Raw genomic sequence first — 20,851 nt, 5'->3', positions numbered from 1 at the left:
TGCTCGCTCATATCAGCAGCTCCACTGCCTCTGATCCTTTTACACGAATTTATTTCTATACAAGGTTCTAAAAACACCCCTTGGTTTGTACATAAGTTTTTTTTTTTCTTCATTTTAAATTGCTTTATAACAACTGGTTTCCTGATTTTTTTCATTTTCTCTTTTCTCTGAAATCTGCCATGATTTAAAAACAAACAAAAAAGGACAAAAGGAAATAAAAATGCCGTTGGCCAGAAGACAGGGTGGGTGGAGAGAAACAATAAGGACAAAAATAAACAAAACATCAAATATGAAAATTCTCAGAGATAATGCATTTATAAACACAGAAATGGTTACAACAAAAATGGCCATGATGAGTGGGTATATATATATATATTTATATATATATTTATATATAAATCCGTGTCCGGCAACTGACCGTGGCACCTAGGGAGCTAAGTCCAGTCCTTGTGTTTGCCCTGAACTCTCCCTTCTCTGCAACACCCCTTGTTTTGGGCTTTCATAAAGAACACAAAGCTCCCACAGCTCCTCTGGCTTTGGGATTGGGAGACTGAGTATGGGGCCTTGGCTGGCAGAGAAGGGGAGAGGCTCCAAGGAAAACCATAACCCACACTTCTAAGCCACCCTTGACCATTATGGGGATCTCCGGCCCCTTGGGGACCACATCTCAGCCCTTGCCCCTTTACAAATAAAGGGGGTCTGACCCCCACCCAGATCTCCCTCTTCCAGCATTAGGTAGAAGTGAAGTGAGACCATGAGGGGAAGACGGCTCCCGGGGATCGGGGCATGTGAGAAACCTCTGTTCTTTTGCAGGCAAGAATAGAACAGGAGGCTGGTTGCATTTAGGGCTCCCTTCTCTCAGAGATCCGGGAGCACCAGCCTCTAGTCTTCCATCAGCCCCAACTTTGAGGATTATGAGGGTAACGAGAGGGTAAGTGCCCACACTGGAAAAGTTTCTATGAGGTCATAGCAAATCCCTCCCTTGAGCACCAACCCCCAATTGTGAAAAGCTATGCTTAGAAGGGGAGGCTGCTGGATTACACTACCAGCTCATTATTCCTTTGCCAATCAGGAGGGCTGATGTTCCTTTTGAAGAGGAGTTGAGAATAAGCATGGTATCCTGTGTAGGAAGGCCGTGCCTGAGGCCCAAGGAGATGGAGCCAAGGCCTGTCAAGGAAGAAGACTTTTCCCACCAAGAGAAGTTGGAGAAAGAAGGGACCAGAACTTCTTTCCCCTCTTCCCAGTGGGTGGCAGCACAGGTCTCTACGAGCTGGCCAGGTGCTCCACCTGGATGGTGCTGGTGGTGACAGTGAGGCAGATGTCCTTATGATGCTCCGCCGTCTTATAGGGTGTCAGGTCAAAGGAACACTGGGGTGGAGGGTTGGGGTTGCTGTCCCCGCCGCCCCCACCCTGGGGGGCTGCCCCAGGGGACTGGAAGTGTGGTGGCTGTGGCTGCTGCTGCTGCTGGGATGCCTGGGAGGCCTGGGCCTGGGCCTGGGCCTGAGCCTGAGCCTGAGCCTGAGCCTGGGCCTGAGCCTGGGCCACTGCCGCCGCCGCTGCTGCCGCCTGCACTTGTTGCTGGAGATCAGGAGGGTTGTGTTTGCGCATATGTTTCATAAGGTACGTTTCCTGAAGGAGATAGAGAAAAAGAGTTAAGGGATGAAAGAGAAGGAAAGAGGTTACTTCTAACTAGCATCCTGGGCTCTTACTTTACTTTAAATAGAGCCATACTTCAACAGAGACATTCTGGAGCCATGGGCAAGTTCTCCCCAGGAGCCTCCGTCAGTGCTCACTATCGGGCAGGAAGGAGAGGGAGACCCTCAGAGTCACGGTAGGCATTCAACCGGCACAGGGAAAACTGTCATTTCCCCAAAGATCTTTGAGTGGAACAACTTTACCACCTCTTCCTGGAGTCCAGTGGAAAACATCTAACTGAAATCTTTCTCCCCAGATTGCGAGTTATTTTGCCTTATGTTTAAGTGAAATTAAGAATCATTGCTTAGCAATCTTTCTCTATAGGCTTAAGGGATCAGGCACCCCCTAAATTCCTTAGCTATAGATCTGTTTAATTTCGCCTCTCTTTACAGATTCTGACGAGCTGGAGCTAGGGAGCTCTCTCCGGGAAGATGGGGTGAGGTGGACTGTGTGGTCCCGCAGGCCTATGGGGAAGTGAAGGGCAGACACTGGCATGAGCACTCACCGACGTGTATGCCCGACTACAGATCGTGCAGGTGTACACCTTGGCGTGCTTCACCGTGTGCGTAGATAGGTGTACCTCTAGGGAGGCTGCGTCTGTGTACGCCCGATGACAGTTGTGGCACTTGAAGGGTTTATCTTTGTTGTGCTGCCGTCTGTGGGACTGGGAAAATGAGGAGAAATCAGGATGAGTGCATCAGACTCATCCTTCCTGCCTCCTTGACCTTAATGCCAGAGCCCTGAGCTGGGGTGTCAGCCTCCCAGGTTCTCCTTCCATCTGAAGGCAGCAGGAACTGCTTTCAGTAAAACTTGAGGAGTTACAGGCTAAGGGAAGAGGCATAGCTCCTGCAGGACATCCAAGGAGCCTGAAAAGGGAGGACGGCTATGCTGGCCCCACTAGCCCAGTAGTTCCCAAAGTGAAGCATGGGGGGATGCTAGGGAATACCAAGAGCTTTCCACAGGGCCCCCAAACTCAAAACTATTTTCAAAATAATAGTAAGACCACGTTTGCCTTTTCATTCTCTCATGACTGTACAGAGATTACCTAACATATAGTGTAGCAAAGACTGAGCACAGCAGGTAGGAACATCTAGCCATCTTCTGGTAAGCTAAACATTAAAAACGTGCTGGAGTCTAATGGAAAACATCTAAATGAAATCTTTCTCCCCACACTGCAGGTTATTTTGCCTTATTATTTTTTTTTTTTTTAAAGATTTTATTTATTTATTTGAGACAGAGAGAATGAGAGAGTCAGAGAGTACATGAGAGGGGGGAGGGTCAGAGGGAGAAGCAGGCTCCCCGCCGAGCAGGGAGCCCGATGCAGGACTCGATCCCGGGACTCCAGGATCATGACCTGAGCCGAAGGCAGTCGCTTAACCAACTGAGCCACCCAGGCGCCCCTATTTTGCCTTATGTTTAAGTAAAATTAAGAATCATTGCTTAGCAATCTTTCTCTATAGGGGCTCAGTCAGTTGAACGTCTGACTCTTGATTTCGGCTCAGGTCATGATCTCAGGGTCATGAGATTCAGCCCTGCTTTCAGCTCCACACTGAGCATGGAGCCTGCTTAAGAGTCTCTCTCTGCCCCCCCCAGCCCTGCTTGTGCACACACTCACTCTCTCTCTCTTAAAAAAAAAAAAAAAAAAAAAAAAAAAAAAGCCAATCTTTCCATTTTTCGGGTGTGTATGTTTGGAAATACGTCATATACGTTAACATGCAATGGGTTTATTACTTTTTTAAAAGATTTTATTTTATTATTTGAGAGAGAAATTGAGCAAATGGGTGGGAGGAGGAGGGGCAGAGGGAGAAGCAGACTCCCTGTGGAGCAGGGAGCCCAACGCAGGGCTCGATCCCAGGACCCTGAGATCATGAACCGAGCCAAAGGCAGATGCTTAACCAACTGAGCCACCCAGGTGCCCAGGTTTGTTATTTTTTAATGAATTACTAAGTATTTTTTCAAGTTTTTCAGTTTCACGTTCTCTGTGTAGACAGGTATTACTCACATCAACAAAAACTCTTTGGGTTTCCCAGTAATTAAGGGCGTAAAGGGGTCCTGAAAAAGTTCGGGAACCACTGTACTAGTCAAATGGCACTTTGACCCAAGTCTTAGACGCAAGGCCCCGTGTGGAGTGGGTAACATTTACCTGCAGATTGGACAGCTGTGTGAAGGCTTTCTCACAGCCCGGATGTGCACATTTGTATGGTCTGTCACCGGTGTGGATTCTGCATGGGATGAGAAAAGAAGAAAGGGAAAGGATGTCAGTAAGGCCACTCAGGGATTGGCTCCTTAACCAACCTCCTCAAGGCCACGCCTGCCCTCCTATGAGAGTACAAGCTGGGTTCCAGGAGATCCCAGCCTCAGCTCCTCTCTGACACGGATCATGCCATGGTGCCTGATTTCTGCTCACTGCCTCCGTCACTCAGCTCAAGCTGGGCTCCTCTGATGGGGGAGGAGGGACTGGTGGCTTAGCAGCCAAGACACAGGCAGTCCACAACTTGACATACAAGTCAGCTCCTACAGTAGCTGTCCCTAATGAATGTTCAGAAACATAATGTAAACACATTGGTAAGGAAAAAGAAACATAGAACACTTCTTCCTTGGCCCCCACCATACAACCAAAACCTATTCCCTCAGCCTTGAACACTGCTCCCAGAAAAAGCTTTGGTATCAAAGAAAAGCAGAGTTATGCTAATTATGGAGAGTAGCAGCGATATTAACACTCATGGAAACTCCGTGGGGCTTTTCCCAGTCTGGCCCCCTAAGGGCAGAAATGCCTAGTTTAGTACCAATTCAATCTCTTTCCCAAACACTACAGGGCCCTCCACTGAGATGAGCCAAGGACTTGAGGGTCTGCGGACACCTGCTCCTCATCAGAGACTTCAGAGCCATCTTTTGTGACCAGGTGCTTTTCTGGACCTCCAGGATAAAATGTTGGAAACGTCACAAGACGTGTCTCTTTGTGAGGAAAGCCCAACTCCTCCTCTTCGCAAAGCAAGATGTCTGACCCCTTTGAGGGGGAATCACCGCATCCAGAAGCAGCCAGGTGAGAAGGCTTCTGAGCAATAAGTCTGGACTCCAGTTCAACTTGAGATACCCTTGAAGGACATCAACTCTTCCAGTTGGCAGGTTCACTTCCTCCTAGTCACTCCAGATTCACAGGACAAACGGTGGGCATTCTTATGAAGTATGAGCGTTTTCATTTTGTTGGCCAGTTAGTTCTCTGTGACTATTTTGGACATGTTTTGGTTTGTTCTCTACTCCTGGCATCCTTGGAACCTTGCTGGTTGCTGTAGGGGTCACGAGGCTGGTACCCAGCTCAAGGCCAATGATGTCTCCTGCTCACAACTGGTGCCCTAAGGGCTAGCAGTACGGTCTTCTCCAATCAAATGCCCTTGCTTTGGCACAAAGGACAAAAAAATCTTGCGAGATGTGTGCACTGGTGTTTGCAGCAAGAGAAATGAAGGCAGAAGCTGTCTCTGCCCCGGGTTCATCTCTTCCTCCCATGCATCAGGGAATGCCACACAGTCACTGCATCTCCCCCACGCCGCTTGTGCCCCAAAAAGGTTCTCTCCGAGAGTCCGCTTTTGTCTCCAGGGTCGTGGCTGCTTCTTCTCCCAGACGCCGGTCGTATTCTCCTCCAGCCAGGTCTGTCCCCCGCCCCCCGCATGCGGGTTGTTGTGTGTGTCCGGGGCGGGGGTGGGGAGGGCATGCCAGCGGGGGCGGGGGCAGTAGCCCGCCACTCTCCCTTACCGTGTGTGCTGCTGGAGGTGGGAGAGCTGGCGGAAGGCCTTCTGGCAGTAGGAACAGTTGTAGGGCTTGGCCCCCGAGTGGATTCGGAGGTGCTGGGCCAGGTAGGAGGTGTTGGCGAAGGTCTTGGAGCAGTGCGGGCACTTGTGGGGCTTGATGGTCTCCGTGTGCATCTTGGAGTGGATCCTGCCGGAGAGGAGAGGAGAGGAGGGAAGGGGGGAGGAGGAAGCGGTTCGACACCACGGGCTCAGCTCTCTGCTGGGTGAAATGATGTTGCTTGACGGATGACAGCACCCCCTCCTCCCTCCTCCCAAACACACTCCGGCCTGGAGAGGCTAATGACGAGGACACCCGGATCTAGGTTGCTGCTGATCTTACGTCGGTGGCTAGAATGGCAGTGAGATGATGAAGAGCTGCGACCCCTGGCTCCTGGTCACCTTAACGATTTCAGTCTTGTCAACCCTCTGCTTCGTTCTAAGGTTAGCAACTCACCACAGATACCCTGCTTCCAAATAGTAATTTGAACAAAGACCAATACCGCCTGCTCCCCATGGACCTGAAGTTGAATGCACACCTTGGCTCTGAACTGAAGCATATAGTATAAGCAGGGCCTGCTCTGCAGAAGATTTCCAAACACAGACACAGAGAGAAACCACAAAAACCGTTCCAGACTTTGGGATTGGAGACCACCATTGCCCAGGCCCCCGCAAACTGCTAAAATACAGAGTTTATTTTTCACAGACAGTCATGAGAGCAAAGCGAGGCTCCCGAAGGGCCAAGTCAAAAGGGAAAAGAGAAACCACGAGGAGAGAAGAGTAGGCTCAGGCAACGTGGCCTTAGGGGCAGGGGCTCGCAGCCAGGCGGCAGGGTAAAACCAAGAGCAGCCTTACCGGGTGTGCTGCTGGAGGTGGGACAGCTGGCGGAAGGATTTCTCACAGAAGTTACAACTGTAGGGCTTGGCCCCTGAGTGTATACGGATGTGCTGGGCCAGGTAGGAGCTGTTGGCGAAGGTCTTGGAGCAGTGCGGGCACTTGTGGGGCTTGGTCTCGGTGTGGGACTTGGAGTGGATCTGCATCTCCGACTTTGAGTAGAATGTCAGTGAGCACATCCGGCACCTGGGCCAAGCGAGGGCAGTGGTTAGAGCCTTCCCACCGGCAGGGCGCTGCACCCTCCCTCCGCTTCCACAGAAACCAGCCTATCTGATCTCCCACTTACTGTACCTCTGCTGTAAGGCCCTGAGAGGAGGAGCTGTTCTGATCTTTATAGTCTAAGCTTCTCATACAGACCCACACAATACAAATATTCAATAAATGTTCGAAGGATCTGACTCCCTAAGTGTGTCGAGAAACAAAAATTCAACCAGAAAAGACAGGTAAATCTTATCATGGGCTCTAGGCTGATGTGGATTCCGTTGGGCCAGGTTTATCGACTTACTTCTGTTTTTCTTCTGCCTATAACTTGATTTCAGACTTTTAAAGGGCTCCCTTCCCCAACTTCCAATCTATAAAGGACATGCCTTGGGTATTTCTCAAGTTCCCGAGATGCTAATGAGGACAAACTAGTCGACTATACTCCCCAGAAGGACTTCTCTCCTGTCTCCTCACATAATTGCCTTCTCTCAGATTCTCTCCTACTTCCTTTTTGCCAGTGATTCCTAGAGGGATGGGGGTGGGGAAGGATCGGAATTATTTGGGGGGGGTTTTCCAAATCATGTATGTCTGGCCTGCACCCTGGATCTGGTGTTCCACCGGCCGCCTCCACCCCCAAATCCCTTGGCCATCAAGTGAGAACTACTTTTGCAAAGAGCTGAGGTAACTGTTGGGAGTGGGCTGTCTCCCCTCAAACACTTAGGAGGAAAAGATTTGTGAAACACTGAGCTTCCATGCTAAACCTTTCCTCTTTCCTACCACATGGACCCAAAGTCAGTACTTTGGGCTGACATCAATAAGCAGCTGATATACTTTCACCCATCACCTGAGTGGGTAATCCTTCCTGTTCTGACATTGCCCAACAGTATCAAATAAGGAGGCCTCTGAGCAAGATAAGCCACAACTATTCAGACTTTATCGAGTAAGAGTTATCTGTGTGTGAGCTGGAATGCTCTCATTCCTCAACAACTCTGCAGTGCACAGTGTGAGCTGGTAGGAAGGGCAGCACCTGGAAGCCAGGCAACTGGGGACAAAGTCCCTCTGCTCTGGTTCCTCCCCAACTTCTTTCTATAATCTGGCCTCAGGATGGTGTGGGGTGATGACTTCTGCTTTCTTCTGATCCCAGGAGAATTTTTAGAGAATAACTGAGATCAAGACTAAAAAGAACTCTGCGCTCCTCAGAGGAAAAAATATTACATTATTTGGGGGTATGGTCTCTATTATTAATGTTTCTACTGAAATTCCGATCATTAAGGTCAATTTCTACATCTCTGGTCACTTGAAAACTCTGAAGGAAATCTGGTTCCCAGTTCGCCAATCCCTGGCTATCGTTGGGCATGCCCAACCATTATATGGGAGGCGCACAGGTTCTGTTTATAGTTAGTACAGTCCAAAGGACATAGCCAATGCAAGTCTGGACACCTGGGCTCTACTCAGGGCTCAGTTATAGGCTTGCTCATCAATCTAGACCTCAATTTTCTGGTCTGTAAAATGGAGAGATAAATATCTTCCCCTAGAAGGGTCGGCAAACCCGCAGAACAGTCAAAGCTAAGCCAAGTGCTCTCTAATAATAAAACTGCACAAATGTTAACAGTACCAGTGCCCATGGATGAGCTCATGCTACTAATCTTCCACTGAGGTTAGAAACTGGACACATTGTCACTTGGAGGGGAAACAGTACTAATGTTACACCATAATTTCCCTTGGTTGCTAAAATTTCTCAGACAGGTGGAACTACACATTCATTTTAACTCAAACAAAAGCTCATAGTTTATGTGTGAGTGTTGAACACACAACTGCACCCTTAGTATGAAATTAACTACAAATGAGAAAATAACCCTCTTTATCCAAGTTTCCAACTAGAGAAGAATCTGCAAAACTTAAATCCATAGACAATGGACTGGCAACAAAATAAGCAGTCTCAAATGACGATCATAATAACCATAATAATAGTTGCCATTTGTTGTGCCAGATATTGCCAGGGCCCCACACCAGTTAGGCACTTGAGACACACTGTTTTCGCTCCTCACAACAACCTGGCAAGTATTATCCCTGTTTTACAGAAAGGAACACTGAAGGCTCAGAGAGGTTAAGTAATTTGCCAAAGGGCAAACAGTTATTCACTACACAAAGCTATGATTCTAACCTAATCTGAGATTCCTCACATTAGACATATTCAAGGAGAGGTAGCCTATCATCTGTCAGGAATGTTTAGAAGACTAAAACTACAGAGAAGGGGCTGGCTTAGGTGACCATTAAAGTTATTTCCAACTCTGAAATCCTATGAAGCCAGATAAAAGAGCACAAGTCCTTTAATGCAAGGTGTTGGGTGGATGGAAAGAAATCTGATTTAGGAGCACTGTGGCAGTGGGCAGCAGTCACATCCAACACAAGAATGGGGCCCCTTTTAAGGCATGCAATGCAATGACCCTGTTTACAATAACAACTTTGAGTCACCCCATTTTTTCCCTAAGATATTCAAAACCAATTTCAGATACTCTGATTTTCCCTCAAAACATTTCCACATGACAAATGGGGGGCTGTGACTGATCTTCCCATTTTACAGATGGGAACAAAGAGCTAGAAAGAAGGTGACTTGTCCAGACTAATAGAACCCAAGTCCAACAATACCCAGTCAAATGCCACTGACCACAGGAATGAATGTGGTTGACCCACACATGCACGAAAATAGGGATTTATTTATTTTTGTGTGTGTGTTGTGTGTGGATTAAAAAGATTCCTTTGGAACTTCAGAGTTCTGAGTTTCTAAAGAAATTCCAGTCACCTAGAATATAATTAGGCGCCCTTAATTTCAGAGTTCTCCTTAGTCACCTGGGTGTGGGGCTGGTCAAGAATTCCAAAAACACTAAGGGTGTAGAAAATGCTACCAGGGTTTCCTTCCAATTGTATATTCACATTTCTTCCCATAGACACAGTTTAGGAAGTCCAGAGATAGCTTTAATGTGGGCCCAAAAAATGAACAAGCAAAAACAAAAACAAACCCTTGGCAGAATCAGAGTACCCTGATCCACGTGCAAAGCTCCAAAGAGTGTCAGAGACCTAGCCCATTACTCTTACAACAACACATTTGCTAGAGGTGTATCTCCATGTCACAATGACCTCACTTGAAGCAAATACATAAAAATCCAGATTTCTACAAAATAAAAGGGATTTTCACTTTATAAAATAATATATAAAAGATGCTTTTAAATGAATCAAACTTGTCAGGTACCTTTATAAAATATGATGTAAACATTTTCCAGGAACACTTTTATTGTATAAAGTGGGATACACCTGTAATAATAAAGCTGCAGTGAACTTTTGGATTAGGAGCTGGGATTCTGCAGTGCTCAATACTTTCTGCATAGCAACACTCCCCTCATTTTCACTTACAAAGAGGAATTTAAACACTCTGTAGTCGTGGCTACTCTCCAGAGTAGATGTGTACAACACAAATACAAATAAATGCTAAATGACAACTACTGCTTCTCTCTTTCTTTTGAAGTTCCCAACATTTCAAATCTTAGCTGATATATATACTCCCAACAAATGGGAGGCATAAACAGAATTCTCCCCATTTTACAGATGAGGAAACTGAGGCCCAGAGAGGGGAAAAGGACTTGCCCAGGGTCACACAGCAAGTTCGTGGTGGAGCCGGGAACTGAATCCATGAGCCCAAGGCTCTGTCCATTTCCTGTGCCGCAGTTCCCTTCGCTCCTAAAATGGGAACAACATTGCCCATCTCGGTACACTAAGGACAGACCCAGTCTCCCAGCCATGCACATCTGCCCCTGTCTGCATCAAAGATGTGACAGTGGTTATCCCACTCTGTAACCTGGGACCAGACTTCCCAAACCCACTAGGGCCCTTGATAGTTTTCAAGGGGATTAAAAGACGTCCAACTTTCAAAGGGCAGGGAGTTTGCTTCTGAAATTCTTTTTGTATAGCGCCACATGCAAATATAAGACTATTTGGCAATGGACAACTTAAAGGAAGTAGAGAATCAAAATGACTTTCATGAATTAGAAAGTGAGCAAACAGGCATTTTATAAGCATATAGTCCAAGGCGGAGGGGGAAGGGCGATATCCTGTTCCTCCCATCTTTTTATACAGACCCCTCCCATCATCCCAACCATGCAGGGTCAGGCAGTCAGTGCTCAAATATGGCCCAAGAACCAGTGGATGGCACGCAGGTTAAGGTTAGGGGCTTATCAGAACAGTTTCTTAGAAAAATAGGAATGGAAGGTGTAGAAAGCACAAAGGAGCTGGAGACGGAGTCTGAAATCCAATCTAAAGCCTTATCATAAGGAAGAAACTCCGCTAAGTCATTCAAAAATTAGTCAATGCTGACAACCCCAAAAAGGAAGGCATACAATGGGTCTGCGTCCTGGGGAAGAGTCACTAGAGAAATGCTAGTTGGAAGCTCTACATTCCTGCCCCACAACAGAACACCTGACATGCAAGTGGATCTGAGGTGGAAAGCTGTCTGTGTAGAGCCCGATTAGGGGCAAGACACAAAGGGGGTAGGTAAGCTGAGACAGTGATCCTCACCCCTTGCTGCCCTGGCTCTGATCCTTACCTATAGGTCTTGCCGTCTTTCTGATGGTCATCATCATCCTCGGGGGAGAGGACATAAGGGTCATTCATCTCAGGTAGGCCTGATTCCAGCATCCGCTTCTTCTTCCGGCCCCGAGGGGGCTTAGGGGCCACACTGCCACCTCCACCACCACCTCCGCCTCCTTCCTCTGTTAGGGTTGATGCTACCTTCTTGGAGAGGTCAGGGACCACCTGCAGGGCTTGTGAGCCGGGGGGAAGAGCTGAGACAATCATGGGAGCCGAAATGGGGAAGGTCTGAGCTGATGATGCTGTGGTCACAAGGGAGCCTGAGGGGGACGTGATTACCAAACCAGGACCTAGGATTGGGAGAAAAAGGAGATGGTGTCATGTTGTCCAGTCCTGATCCTATTTAATTTCCCCCAGATCATTGTCTAACCAACCCCTCACCACCGCCCTCCCAGCCCAGAGTATATAGGAAACCCCAAACCCTATAGAAAAATAATGGTCTCCTAACCCCTGTCCCCACCCCACCCCCGGTTAACAGTGAGATTTACCCCTTGATTGACTCCCTTCTCTTCTCCACCTCTGAGAACAGGAGACTCCTTGATTCAGAGAAGGAAAGAATGTCACCTCCTCAAAGGCAGGGACCGCATCTTCTACTTCTTTGTATCCCCCACAATGCCTAGCGCATTGCTAGGCACACAGTAGGCACTTAATAAAAATGTGATTGAGTAATCAAACACATATCCCACTCCCCATGTCCTTGGAGCCCTCCAGCCTGGGGTACTGATCATGGAAGATCAACACCTCAGATTGGAGAAGAGCAGAGTGGCTCACCAGCAGTCATCAGTCCTGTAGACGGCACAGGGACCACGGTGATATTCTGGGTAACGGACGCCTGGCTATGTGGGGTCAGCTGGTCTGACTTGGACTCTGTGTCCATACTGATGCCTGAGGGCAGGGACACTGAGGCAGGCACTGTCAGCAGGGTGGGGTAGTGGGGTGGAGCCAGCCCACAGCCCTTCTCTGGCAGCAGCTGATCCTTCATCTTGTTGATGAACATCGTGTTCTCAATCTAAAAGAAAAGGAAAGGGGAGGCAAGCGGTCTCCTCAAAAAGAGCCCGATTTTGTCTGCTCCCTAAGCACTTTGCATGGTCTGTCCTCCTTGGAGATCAAGAAGTATAATATCTTTGTGCTTCCAGAGAGAAGCCAGGACAGAAATTAGAATTCTCAGTGATGGGGGACCTGGTGAAACAGCACATGATTTATATTGCTTCAGTCTCCACAGTAATAGAACTTACTGCTCAGAGTTGAAAAAAGTACGTGAAAGGGAAGGAGCAAAAACCAAACACCACCTACCTGTCCTGAGACTGTGGGGATAGAAGGCCAGAAGTACGGGTTAGAATTGAAGTGAGATTCTTCCATTCTACCTGAAGAGAGAAAGAGAAACCACATCACACTCAGGACTAAATCTGAAGAAACGCAGCAACGGAGAAGGGCAGTTGAGGAATTCCTGGCCCCTTCTTTGGCACCTGACCATACAGCTGGGAATTCAGAGTGAAGATCTCAGGATCTGCCATATTAGTCCCAGAGAGCCACTTAGCATGAAATCCAACAGAGCCTATCCTATGTAAGATGCGAATGAAAGAACTTGTATACACATCTCACCTACAGAATGTCTCCCATAACCCAAAGAAACAAACCTGGTAATACTTTCCTTTGGTGACAAAAAGAGAAAGTCAAGTCATTAGCAGGGAAGGGATATACCCACAGTCACACGAAGTAAATCACTGACTGACTTAATAACAGCCAGGGTACCTATCCCTGCTCTTCTTTTCCTTTATCCCACAAATCCACCTTCCTTGAAATAAAACATTTTAAGACTTCCAAATGACACATTTGTAGTTCTATGCAGCTTGAAAAGGTTCTAGGCCAGAACACAAAATGCCCAAGGGAATTAAAGAGTGAAACTGGCAGGAATCACAATCAGTGCCAGATGATACCTGGGGACCATGCCCCCCCAAACCCACCAAGGTCTAAGAACATTCATGGTGCTGCACTGGGTACTACACATGCTGAACGGAGCAGTGAGAACCTGGAATCACCAGTTTAAAAGAACGTTCTAGCACCAGGAGTAGCAGTAGCACCCAGATTCCTACTTACAGGGATTCAGAAAAGGGACAATAGTGGACCAGAACACATTAACACAGTACTAGACTCCTGCTTTGTAATTCTCAAACACGATGCTTCTGAGAGTTCAAGTTCTTCTCTGTGTGTGGATGATAATTAAGCTTAAAACTTTGGGAGGGAGGAATAAGCAAGATGAGCAATCCTTCAGAATCATGTTGCAAGTCACAGATGGGTACAGAATCTAGAAATCCCGCCATTTTCCCACTCTGATCACTTCTCCTAGCAAGGTGGTATGTTAGTGACAGTTATTCAAGAGTAGTTTCCCCAAATCTGGGACCTAGAAAGATCCAGCCCAGCAGAAGGCAGGTGAAGAGGGAGTATGAAACTGCTGGAATGGGGAAATGATGAACAGCAGGAAATAAACATTATCATCATGCTGCTACTCTGAACCAGAAGTCACCAAGATTTAGGTGGGGAAGAAGGACCTGTGACTTACAGCCACGAGTGGGTCCCACTGAGGATGTGCTGGAGGCAGATACCAGAGCTGCTAAGTACTGAGGGTACACTGGGCACAGAAACCAGGTTTGAAGTAGATTAAGAAAACTAGGAAAATCTGTAACAAAGGAGGAGAAACAGAAGGGACATCACTCTAAACGTAACCCTGTTCCTTCTCCTTCTCCAGAAATCTCATCACATTTTTTTGCTCTATTAAACAGCATTCTCGATTTTCATAAAACCTATAAAGGGAAGCAGAACTGAATTGCAGCCTACTCTTTCCTAAAAAGTAGCAAAGGAGAGGAGAGGAATGCACCAAACCTGTGACTACAACTTCACACAAATAAGACTCAATAATTAACTGACTCGAGAAATCAACCACAGGCACATCCTGCTCCCCAACTTATAAAATACATCAGAACAGTCTCCAACATTGGTGCTAACCTTTTCCTTCTAGGACTAACTTTATAAAGGGGTCTCAGGTCCTCCTTAGGCGACAGAAATCAAGAAATGATCAGATCACAGTTTAAGGCGATCCAATCTTGCCAAGCCTTTTGGGAAGCTGGGATCCCATCTTGGACCTCCCCACGGTCTCCAACACAGAACTCCTCACCCAGTATGCAAGTCCACATTTAATGGACTGAATGACAGTGGACTCTATACATACAGATTTTGAAAACAATGCTAGGGGGCTCAAACCATAACTCATAACCCCCATCTCTCTAACCTTCTAGTTGAAAGAAATGACACAGACAAGAGTGGTGGCATATGGTGGCAATGAAGTAGAGAATTAGGCTGCAGAGTAAAGAAAGGAGGGTCTAATTATAATCTCCCCCTAAAGAGTCAAGCACGTAGGGCGCCTGGATGGCTCAGTTGGTTAAGCGACTGCTTTCAGCTCAGGTCATGATCCTGGAGTCCCTGGATGGAGTCCTGCATCGGGCTCCCTGCTCGGCAGGGAGTCTGCTTCTCCCTCTGACCCTCCCCCCTCTCATGTGCTCTCATTCTCTCTCAAATAAATAAATAAATAAAATCTTTAAAAAAAAAAAAGAGTCAAGCAAGTAAACACATTAGGGATGTGAAAATTTAGAAGGGAGGAACCAAAAGCCTGAAAATAAGAATGTCTTCCGAAGCACAATGTTCCTCCCTGCCAATAAAGATTAGATCCATTCATATTGTCCTACAAGTGGCTCAGGTGAAACACTTTCTGAGAGAAAGAGCCCCTGTGGGTTCTTACAAAGGGGGCACACAAAGTGACGTGGAGGACAGGACAATGTCACCACCACCATCACCATTAACATCTATTAACTGCTCGTTGTGTTCAGGGCACTGTTCTAAGCCCTTCGAAGTACTTCACAACGACTGCATCATTTAATCCCCACAGCAACTCCATGAAGTAGGTACTGGGATCTCCACGTTTCAAATAAGGAAACTGGAGTCACAGAGTCAAACAGTAAATATTAGAGCGGGGATCTGAATGCCGATACCAAAGAGCAAGTTAAGAATGTGGGTTCTACAAGAGACCCGAACCCTACAACTGAAGTATATACACTCTGATATTGTGACTTGATACATCAACTAAAATTTACAGCATTTCCAGGAATGGACTATGCATTTTTGAGATAGTTCTCTATAAATGTTTCCAAAAATGAAATTTTTGATAACAGCAAAAATGCAGTTAAAAGAGGATATTCTCTGTCCACAACCTGGGAGACCTCACTTGGCCACCAAGGTTAACTGATTTTAGAATAATGGAATCTGAGTAAAAGGGCCAGACCATCCGGAGGGGTTAACTGAATAAATGGCCTCTCCACTTCCCTGGATACCCAGGCTATCCCTCTGCTTTGGTTAAGAGAACAAAGCTGAAGATCAGAACCACAGCTGGTCCTAGGACACAATGATAAATGTGCCTTGTGGGCTTCCGATAAACATGTCTGCCCCAAAGAGGGGGGTACACGGAGAGTTCTGCTCACCCAACTAGAAGTAATATTTGCCTATAAAATGACACCTATATGCTATACTACTGTTCTGAAAAGGCTGACTTCAATCTCTATATCCCTGAAAGGAGATCAAATGGAGAGCCAAGAAGGAAGGCTCTTGCCAGAATACAATGTAAATGGCACCCCCTGGAGTTGTGTAAAAGGGCGCTCCTGGTGCCAGATCACTCGATACCTTTTTACTGTCCATTAACCTCTTAACTTTCTATGTTTCATGGAATAATTCTCCTCCCCAAACCATCCCGACATCCAAGCAGGCATATACCAACATTCTTAAAACCTGAAGAAGCCCAATGATATTATGAGGAAACCCCATTTCTACACAGAGTGCCAGTTTTGATGATTATGCCAACATATCAATGATAATAAAAAGAACTGGTTTACCCTAGATTAGGAAGGAAGTAGAAGGCTTTTATTACAGACCCAAAGAGCAGGAAAGAAAGAAAACATAGTAAGTAGAAAGAAGAATGTTGCAGATTGAAAATCTGGGTTCTAATTTCAACTTTACTATTGCAGCATACCTGAAGCATTCTGTTAACAAAAAGGAAGGTTTACTATAATTAAGTTGAACAGTATTTTTCTTTCAAGAGGGTCAAAGAACTACACATTTCCTTTCCAATCTCAAAAAAAATCTTGGAAGCACTGAGGAGGTGAAGAAAAAAGACAATTATTAAGTAACACCCACGAAACATTTAGTAAGTCTTGAACTCTTGCACCAGAGCTTTGTCCATCTGTCCATCCTTCCACAGCGCAACCAGCCACTCAGGAACAAAGATGCCACCGCCTGCAGCATGTGGTTTTGGTAGACATGGTAAAAAGACTACAGTCTCTTTCCTGGTACTTACTACATTTAAAAAAATTGTTGTTTTTCAAATAAAGCCCGATTTTTCCTCAGGAAAGCAGTATTCTCTTAACACAACAAGTCTTGAGAAAATCATGAAAGACTTGCTCCAACCAAGTGTAGGAGCTGGAGAATGAACCTAGAAATCAAGACTTCTGGAATCTAATTCTAGGTCCCACATCAGTGGTTGACTCTGAATAATTTACTATTCTACTAAGTTTCTATTTGGGTAGAGGATGGAGGAGAATAAACCCCTTAAAACAAATTCATAAGGCATATGGTGATGGGAGGCAGCTCAAAAAAGAGAAAGAAATAAAATGCTTCAAGTGCTCCCAAAAGGAAGAGAGTTAGGGAAATACTTCCACGTACCGAGGACTACTAGTGACAATTACTGACAATTACATAAAGACCACATAATTACAAAGGTACTACCCAAGAGTATCAGGTCTATAGCCTCCAGCTCAGTAATCATCAACTAGAAGCACCAACCATAAATAGAGATGCGAAGAACAATCAACCCAAACTCAACTGCAGAAAGAACTTGACCCACGGACCTCAGACACTCTAAAGAGAAAAGCTGCTCCAAAATGCACAGCTGCAGGAAGGCTGCAATATTAGCTAAGGACTTGAAACGAAGAAACACAGAGAACCATTTTTCTCTCAGTAAGGAAACAAAATCTTTTTCCTCAGGTTCTAAGGGCACTCAGCAAGGGCCATCCCAATAGAATCTGGGGGCCTTCCTACCATCTGTGAACTCTTCCAAGTCCAAAATAACCCAGAATAGGTTTATCCCAATTCTACTGGGAAAGACCATCACACCATGCCCAAACACAGCAACAGGACCACTACCACCACAAAGTTGGCAATCTGAGCCAGCAATGTCTACCCTGGGTACCGCTGGACTATGGTACCCAGTACCCTGTGGGAAGAAGAGCACAGTGGTTCCCCCTGTCCTGCCTACTTCACTATAAATGATGGATCTAGGAAATATGAGGCAAAAAAAAAAAAAAAAGTGGGCAGGGAAAAGGGGGCGGGGCAGTTGGAGAAAAGGAAATATGCACTTAATATTTAATTATCAACTTGGCTCAGGAGCCTATGGGGAATAAATTTTATAAACCAGACTGGAATTGGTCCTTAGAAGACATCTCTAGGATTATAAGCTCTGAACTCAAACTCTTTTGGGTCTCACATTGTCATTTTCAGACTACCTAAAACTCTACCATCAAACCTCATTATTTTGAATTCTTCCAGACCTACTTCTGAAGTTCACTCCATACAATTTTATCCACTTTACTTCAAACTACCACGAACCAGGTGTTGGTTTTTTGTTGTTTTTTTTTTCTGAAAACTTCACCCTGACACACCAAACTGAAATAACCCTGTGTCACAGATACTAATCACTGAACAGGTCCACCTGAAGCACTCCTCTGTGACATTAAGATTATGAACTCCACTCTAAACTCAACTCTGCTTGTTCCAAATCCAGGAAAGCAATTCCATAAGCTCTACCACAAGGACTATACTGGCGACTGGGGCCCATTTGTCCCTAAAGCAGAATAAATTTCTCCTTTGGACACAATGCAACCCTACTCAGTGATTTCACTTGGACATTTCATAAATCATTTCTGAATACTGGTGGGAATAGAAAGTGATGGGGTACGGCGCTAACTTTTTACACAAAAACTTCCTGGGTATCTTCAAGAGATCATTTTTCTCTCACAGTATTAAAATTGCTATTACTAGAAGAATTCTGTCACATTGTCCCCAAGAAGCCCATTTAATTATGACCCCTTCTCCCCCCAAACCAGAAAAGCCATTAACCCAAAATTGTCTTACCCTCTCTCTCTCTTCCTCCTGTCGTCTTATTCCTTCTCCTTTCCAGGGCTCCTGAACTTTCTGTAAACAAATTGTCTGAGTTACAGGGGCCAGTAAGGGTGCAGCCACCAGGGAACTGTGGAGAACCTCAGGAATTCTTCTGACTGTCAGCAGTCAGTCTGGAAGGCAGGCAGACCCCCAAAATCCAAAGATGCAATGGGATAATAAGGAGTGTAGTGCCACCCACGATGTGGATACAAGGGAAATAAATCCAATTCCCAGGAACTAAGATGAACTCTATCACCAGTGTTTGGGTTCCACTCCTGGGCTCAGACACTGGCTCTTCTTCATTCCCCAGGGCCACGGGTAAGCAGGAGTCAGAGAACAGAGGAGTTGGAGGAAGAGATGGGCCCCTGCCCCCTGAGGATTGCCTCAGAAGGCAAAGCTGAAGACTAGGGGGATGCACAAGCCCTTGTGTCAGGCACAGTGCCAGTTCAGGCCCAGCCACTTCCTCTGGCCTCCCCCCCACTTCTTCGAGGACTTCGCCCCTGCCTACCCAAGGCCTTGCGCCAAGAAGTACCTCCCTCAGCCTGCACAGGGGTCTACCTATTGGACACCCCAGCTGTCCCCAAAACACCTTCGCTCCCCTGAGACAGCCCCTGGGAGCCTTCTCCTGATGTCACCCCCCACCCCTTCCTCAAAGACCCTTCTTTGGGACGTCCCTCCTTCCCCTCCAGGGAGCTGAACTCTGCCACCCACCAGACAGACACCCGCCCCCTAAACCCCCCCATTCCTCCCCATCGCCCGCTCCTCCAACAACCACTTCCGGTTCCGGGACGGACACACATACAGTCACACCGTGGACCCCCCCTTCCACGCCCCCCCAAGGAAAAGGGGAGGGGGGAGGAGCAGAGAGCTTGGCGCGCGCCAACTGCAGCGGCGCGAGACTCACCCGGCGGCGACGGCTGCGGCGGCGCCAGAGCCTGAGCCAGAGCGCGGGAGGGGCGGCGTTTGCTGGGAAAGGAGGGAGCCGAGTGGGGCGGGAGGACCAGCAGGGGGCGAAGGGAGGGGGGAAGAGCGCGAGGCGGAGCGCGCGGGCACGCACTTTCGGCGCGAGACAGACCCACACACTCACACGCACGGAATGCGCGCGAGACACCCGCAGGGCGGGGGCGCGAGGCAGTGGGTGGCCCCCTCCCTCCGGCCCTCCTCCCCTAACACTCACCCGGAAGTGGTGCTGCAGCTCGTGCTTCCGAGAACCCCGATTCCTCCACGCCCCCTCCTTCCCTCCCTCCCCCCAACAGACTCGGAGTAGAGCTGCGGCGGAGAGAAGGCGGGAGCGCCGGAAACGAAAAGGGGGGAGGGAGGGAAACGGCAATGCAGGGGGGGCGGTAAAGGGGAAAGGGGGGGGGAATGCAAAGGTCGAGTCACTTCCGGGAGCGGCAGAGCATATCCGGCGCTGCCAGCGCTCCGGGATATTCAGGGCAGAAGTTACGACAAGTAGGGGCGGAAGTGGCTTCTGCCCAGGGACGCGATAGAGTCCTGTGTGGATGTGACGCCACAACGGAAGCGAAGGCGGATTCCGCTAAGGGCAGAAGCTGAACCTTCAGAATTGCGGTCCCGGCTTTCCGGAAGGGACTTCTGGGGAAGTGGGAGGGTGAAAGCCGACAGGTTTATGAATTATGCATCAGGTACGGGGCCGGGGGTGGGGTGTGTTGGGGGGGGGGGAAGGCAGGTAGGGATTCTTTTTTTTTTTTTTCAGGTAGGGATTCTTAAAAGACTATGGATCCGTTTCCCTTCCCTCAGCGTAGAATAAACTGATGTAGGAAGTTACCATTATTTTTCGTTATACTCTCAATATCTCAGTGCTTTGAATTGCGGGAAGGGATGAGGATATGTCAGTTGTTTTCTGAGGTCCCTACTTAGGCCCCAAGAGTAACTGATAACCTCTCCCTGACCACACCACGTACTCTTGGCTTTGAGTCTCTATGTTCTTGTTGCCCCCATCCACATCTCTATCTCCTCACCCTGCTCCACTTTTATTTTTTATTTTATTTTTTTAAGATTTTATTTATTTGACAGAGAGAGAGACAGCGAGAGAGGGAACACAAGCAGGAGGAGTGGGAGAGGGAGAAGCAGGCTTCCCGCTGAGTAGGGAGCCCGATGTGGGGCTCGATCTCGGGATCCTGGGATCATGACCTGAGCGGAAGGCAGACACTTAACGACTGAGCCACCCAGGCGCCCCCCTGCTCTACTTTTAAATAGAGCACTCATCACCCCCTGATATTATATTGTTTGCTGTCCACCTCTTCCTGCTGGAATATCGGCTTCATGAGGGCAAGGGCTTTGATACCGCCGTATCCTCAGAGCCAGGCATTTAGTGAGTGGTCAGTAAACGTCTGTCGCATAAATGAACACTGTAAAGTCTT

The 20,851-nt window shown here is 47.4% G+C and overlaps 1 protein-coding gene across 12 annotated transcripts; it reads right to left on the bottom strand.

Moving 5' to 3' along the window:
• Positions 1-296: 296 nt before the first annotated feature.
• On the bottom strand, positions 297-19,847 carry ZNF384 (zinc finger protein 384). 12 transcript variants are annotated; one of them, XM_045873964.3, is made up of 13 exons: positions 19,648-19,846; positions 19,375-19,436; positions 18,444-18,503; positions 12,507-12,577; positions 11,985-12,222; positions 11,702-11,749; positions 11,170-11,503; positions 10,215-10,307; positions 6,333-6,557; positions 5,446-5,628; positions 3,839-3,917; positions 2,201-2,359; positions 297-1,629 (listed from the first exon to the last, which is right to left on the bottom strand). In XM_045873964.3, exons 4-13 carry the CDS (start codon positions 12,570-12,572, stop codon positions 1,264-1,266), a joined length of 1,791 nt encoding a protein of 596 aa, XP_045729920.1. In that variant the 5' UTR covers positions 12,573-12,577; positions 18,444-18,503; positions 19,375-19,436; positions 19,648-19,846; the 3' UTR covers positions 297-1,263. The 12 variants fall into 12 exon arrangements, with proteins under 12 accessions (XP_045729920.1, XP_045729921.1, XP_064447712.1 ...); XM_045873965.3 differs by lacking the exon at positions 19,375-19,436 and having other exon boundaries at positions 19,648-19,835; XM_064591642.1 differs by lacking the exon at positions 19,648-19,846 and having other exon boundaries at positions 18,444-18,601; positions 19,375-19,639.
• Positions 19,848-20,851: the final 1,004 nt, after the last annotated feature.

This window comes from Mirounga angustirostris, unplaced genomic scaffold, assembly GCF_029215605.1.
Source record: "Mirounga angustirostris isolate CCGP_5_RB_7025 unplaced genomic scaffold, mMirAng1.0.hap1 SCAF_5, whole genome shotgun sequence".
NCBI lineage: Eukaryota > Metazoa > Chordata > Mammalia > Carnivora > Phocidae > Mirounga > Mirounga angustirostris.
This window is presented reverse-complemented; position numbering and strand designations above follow the sequence as displayed.

Coding starts and splice junctions, on each gene's coding strand:
- ZNF384 (XM_045873964.3), bottom strand. CDS start 12,572: ATGGAAGAATCTCACTTCAATTCTAACCCGTACTTCTGGCCTTCTATC. Junction 5,629..6,332: donor CACCTCCAGCAGCACACCCG/GTAAGGCTGCTC, acceptor CCTCTCCGGCAG/GATCCACTCCAAGATGCACA. Junction 3,918..5,445: donor CACCTCCAGCAGCACACACG/GTAAGGGAGAGT, acceptor CATCCCATGCAG/AATCCACACCGGTGACAGAC.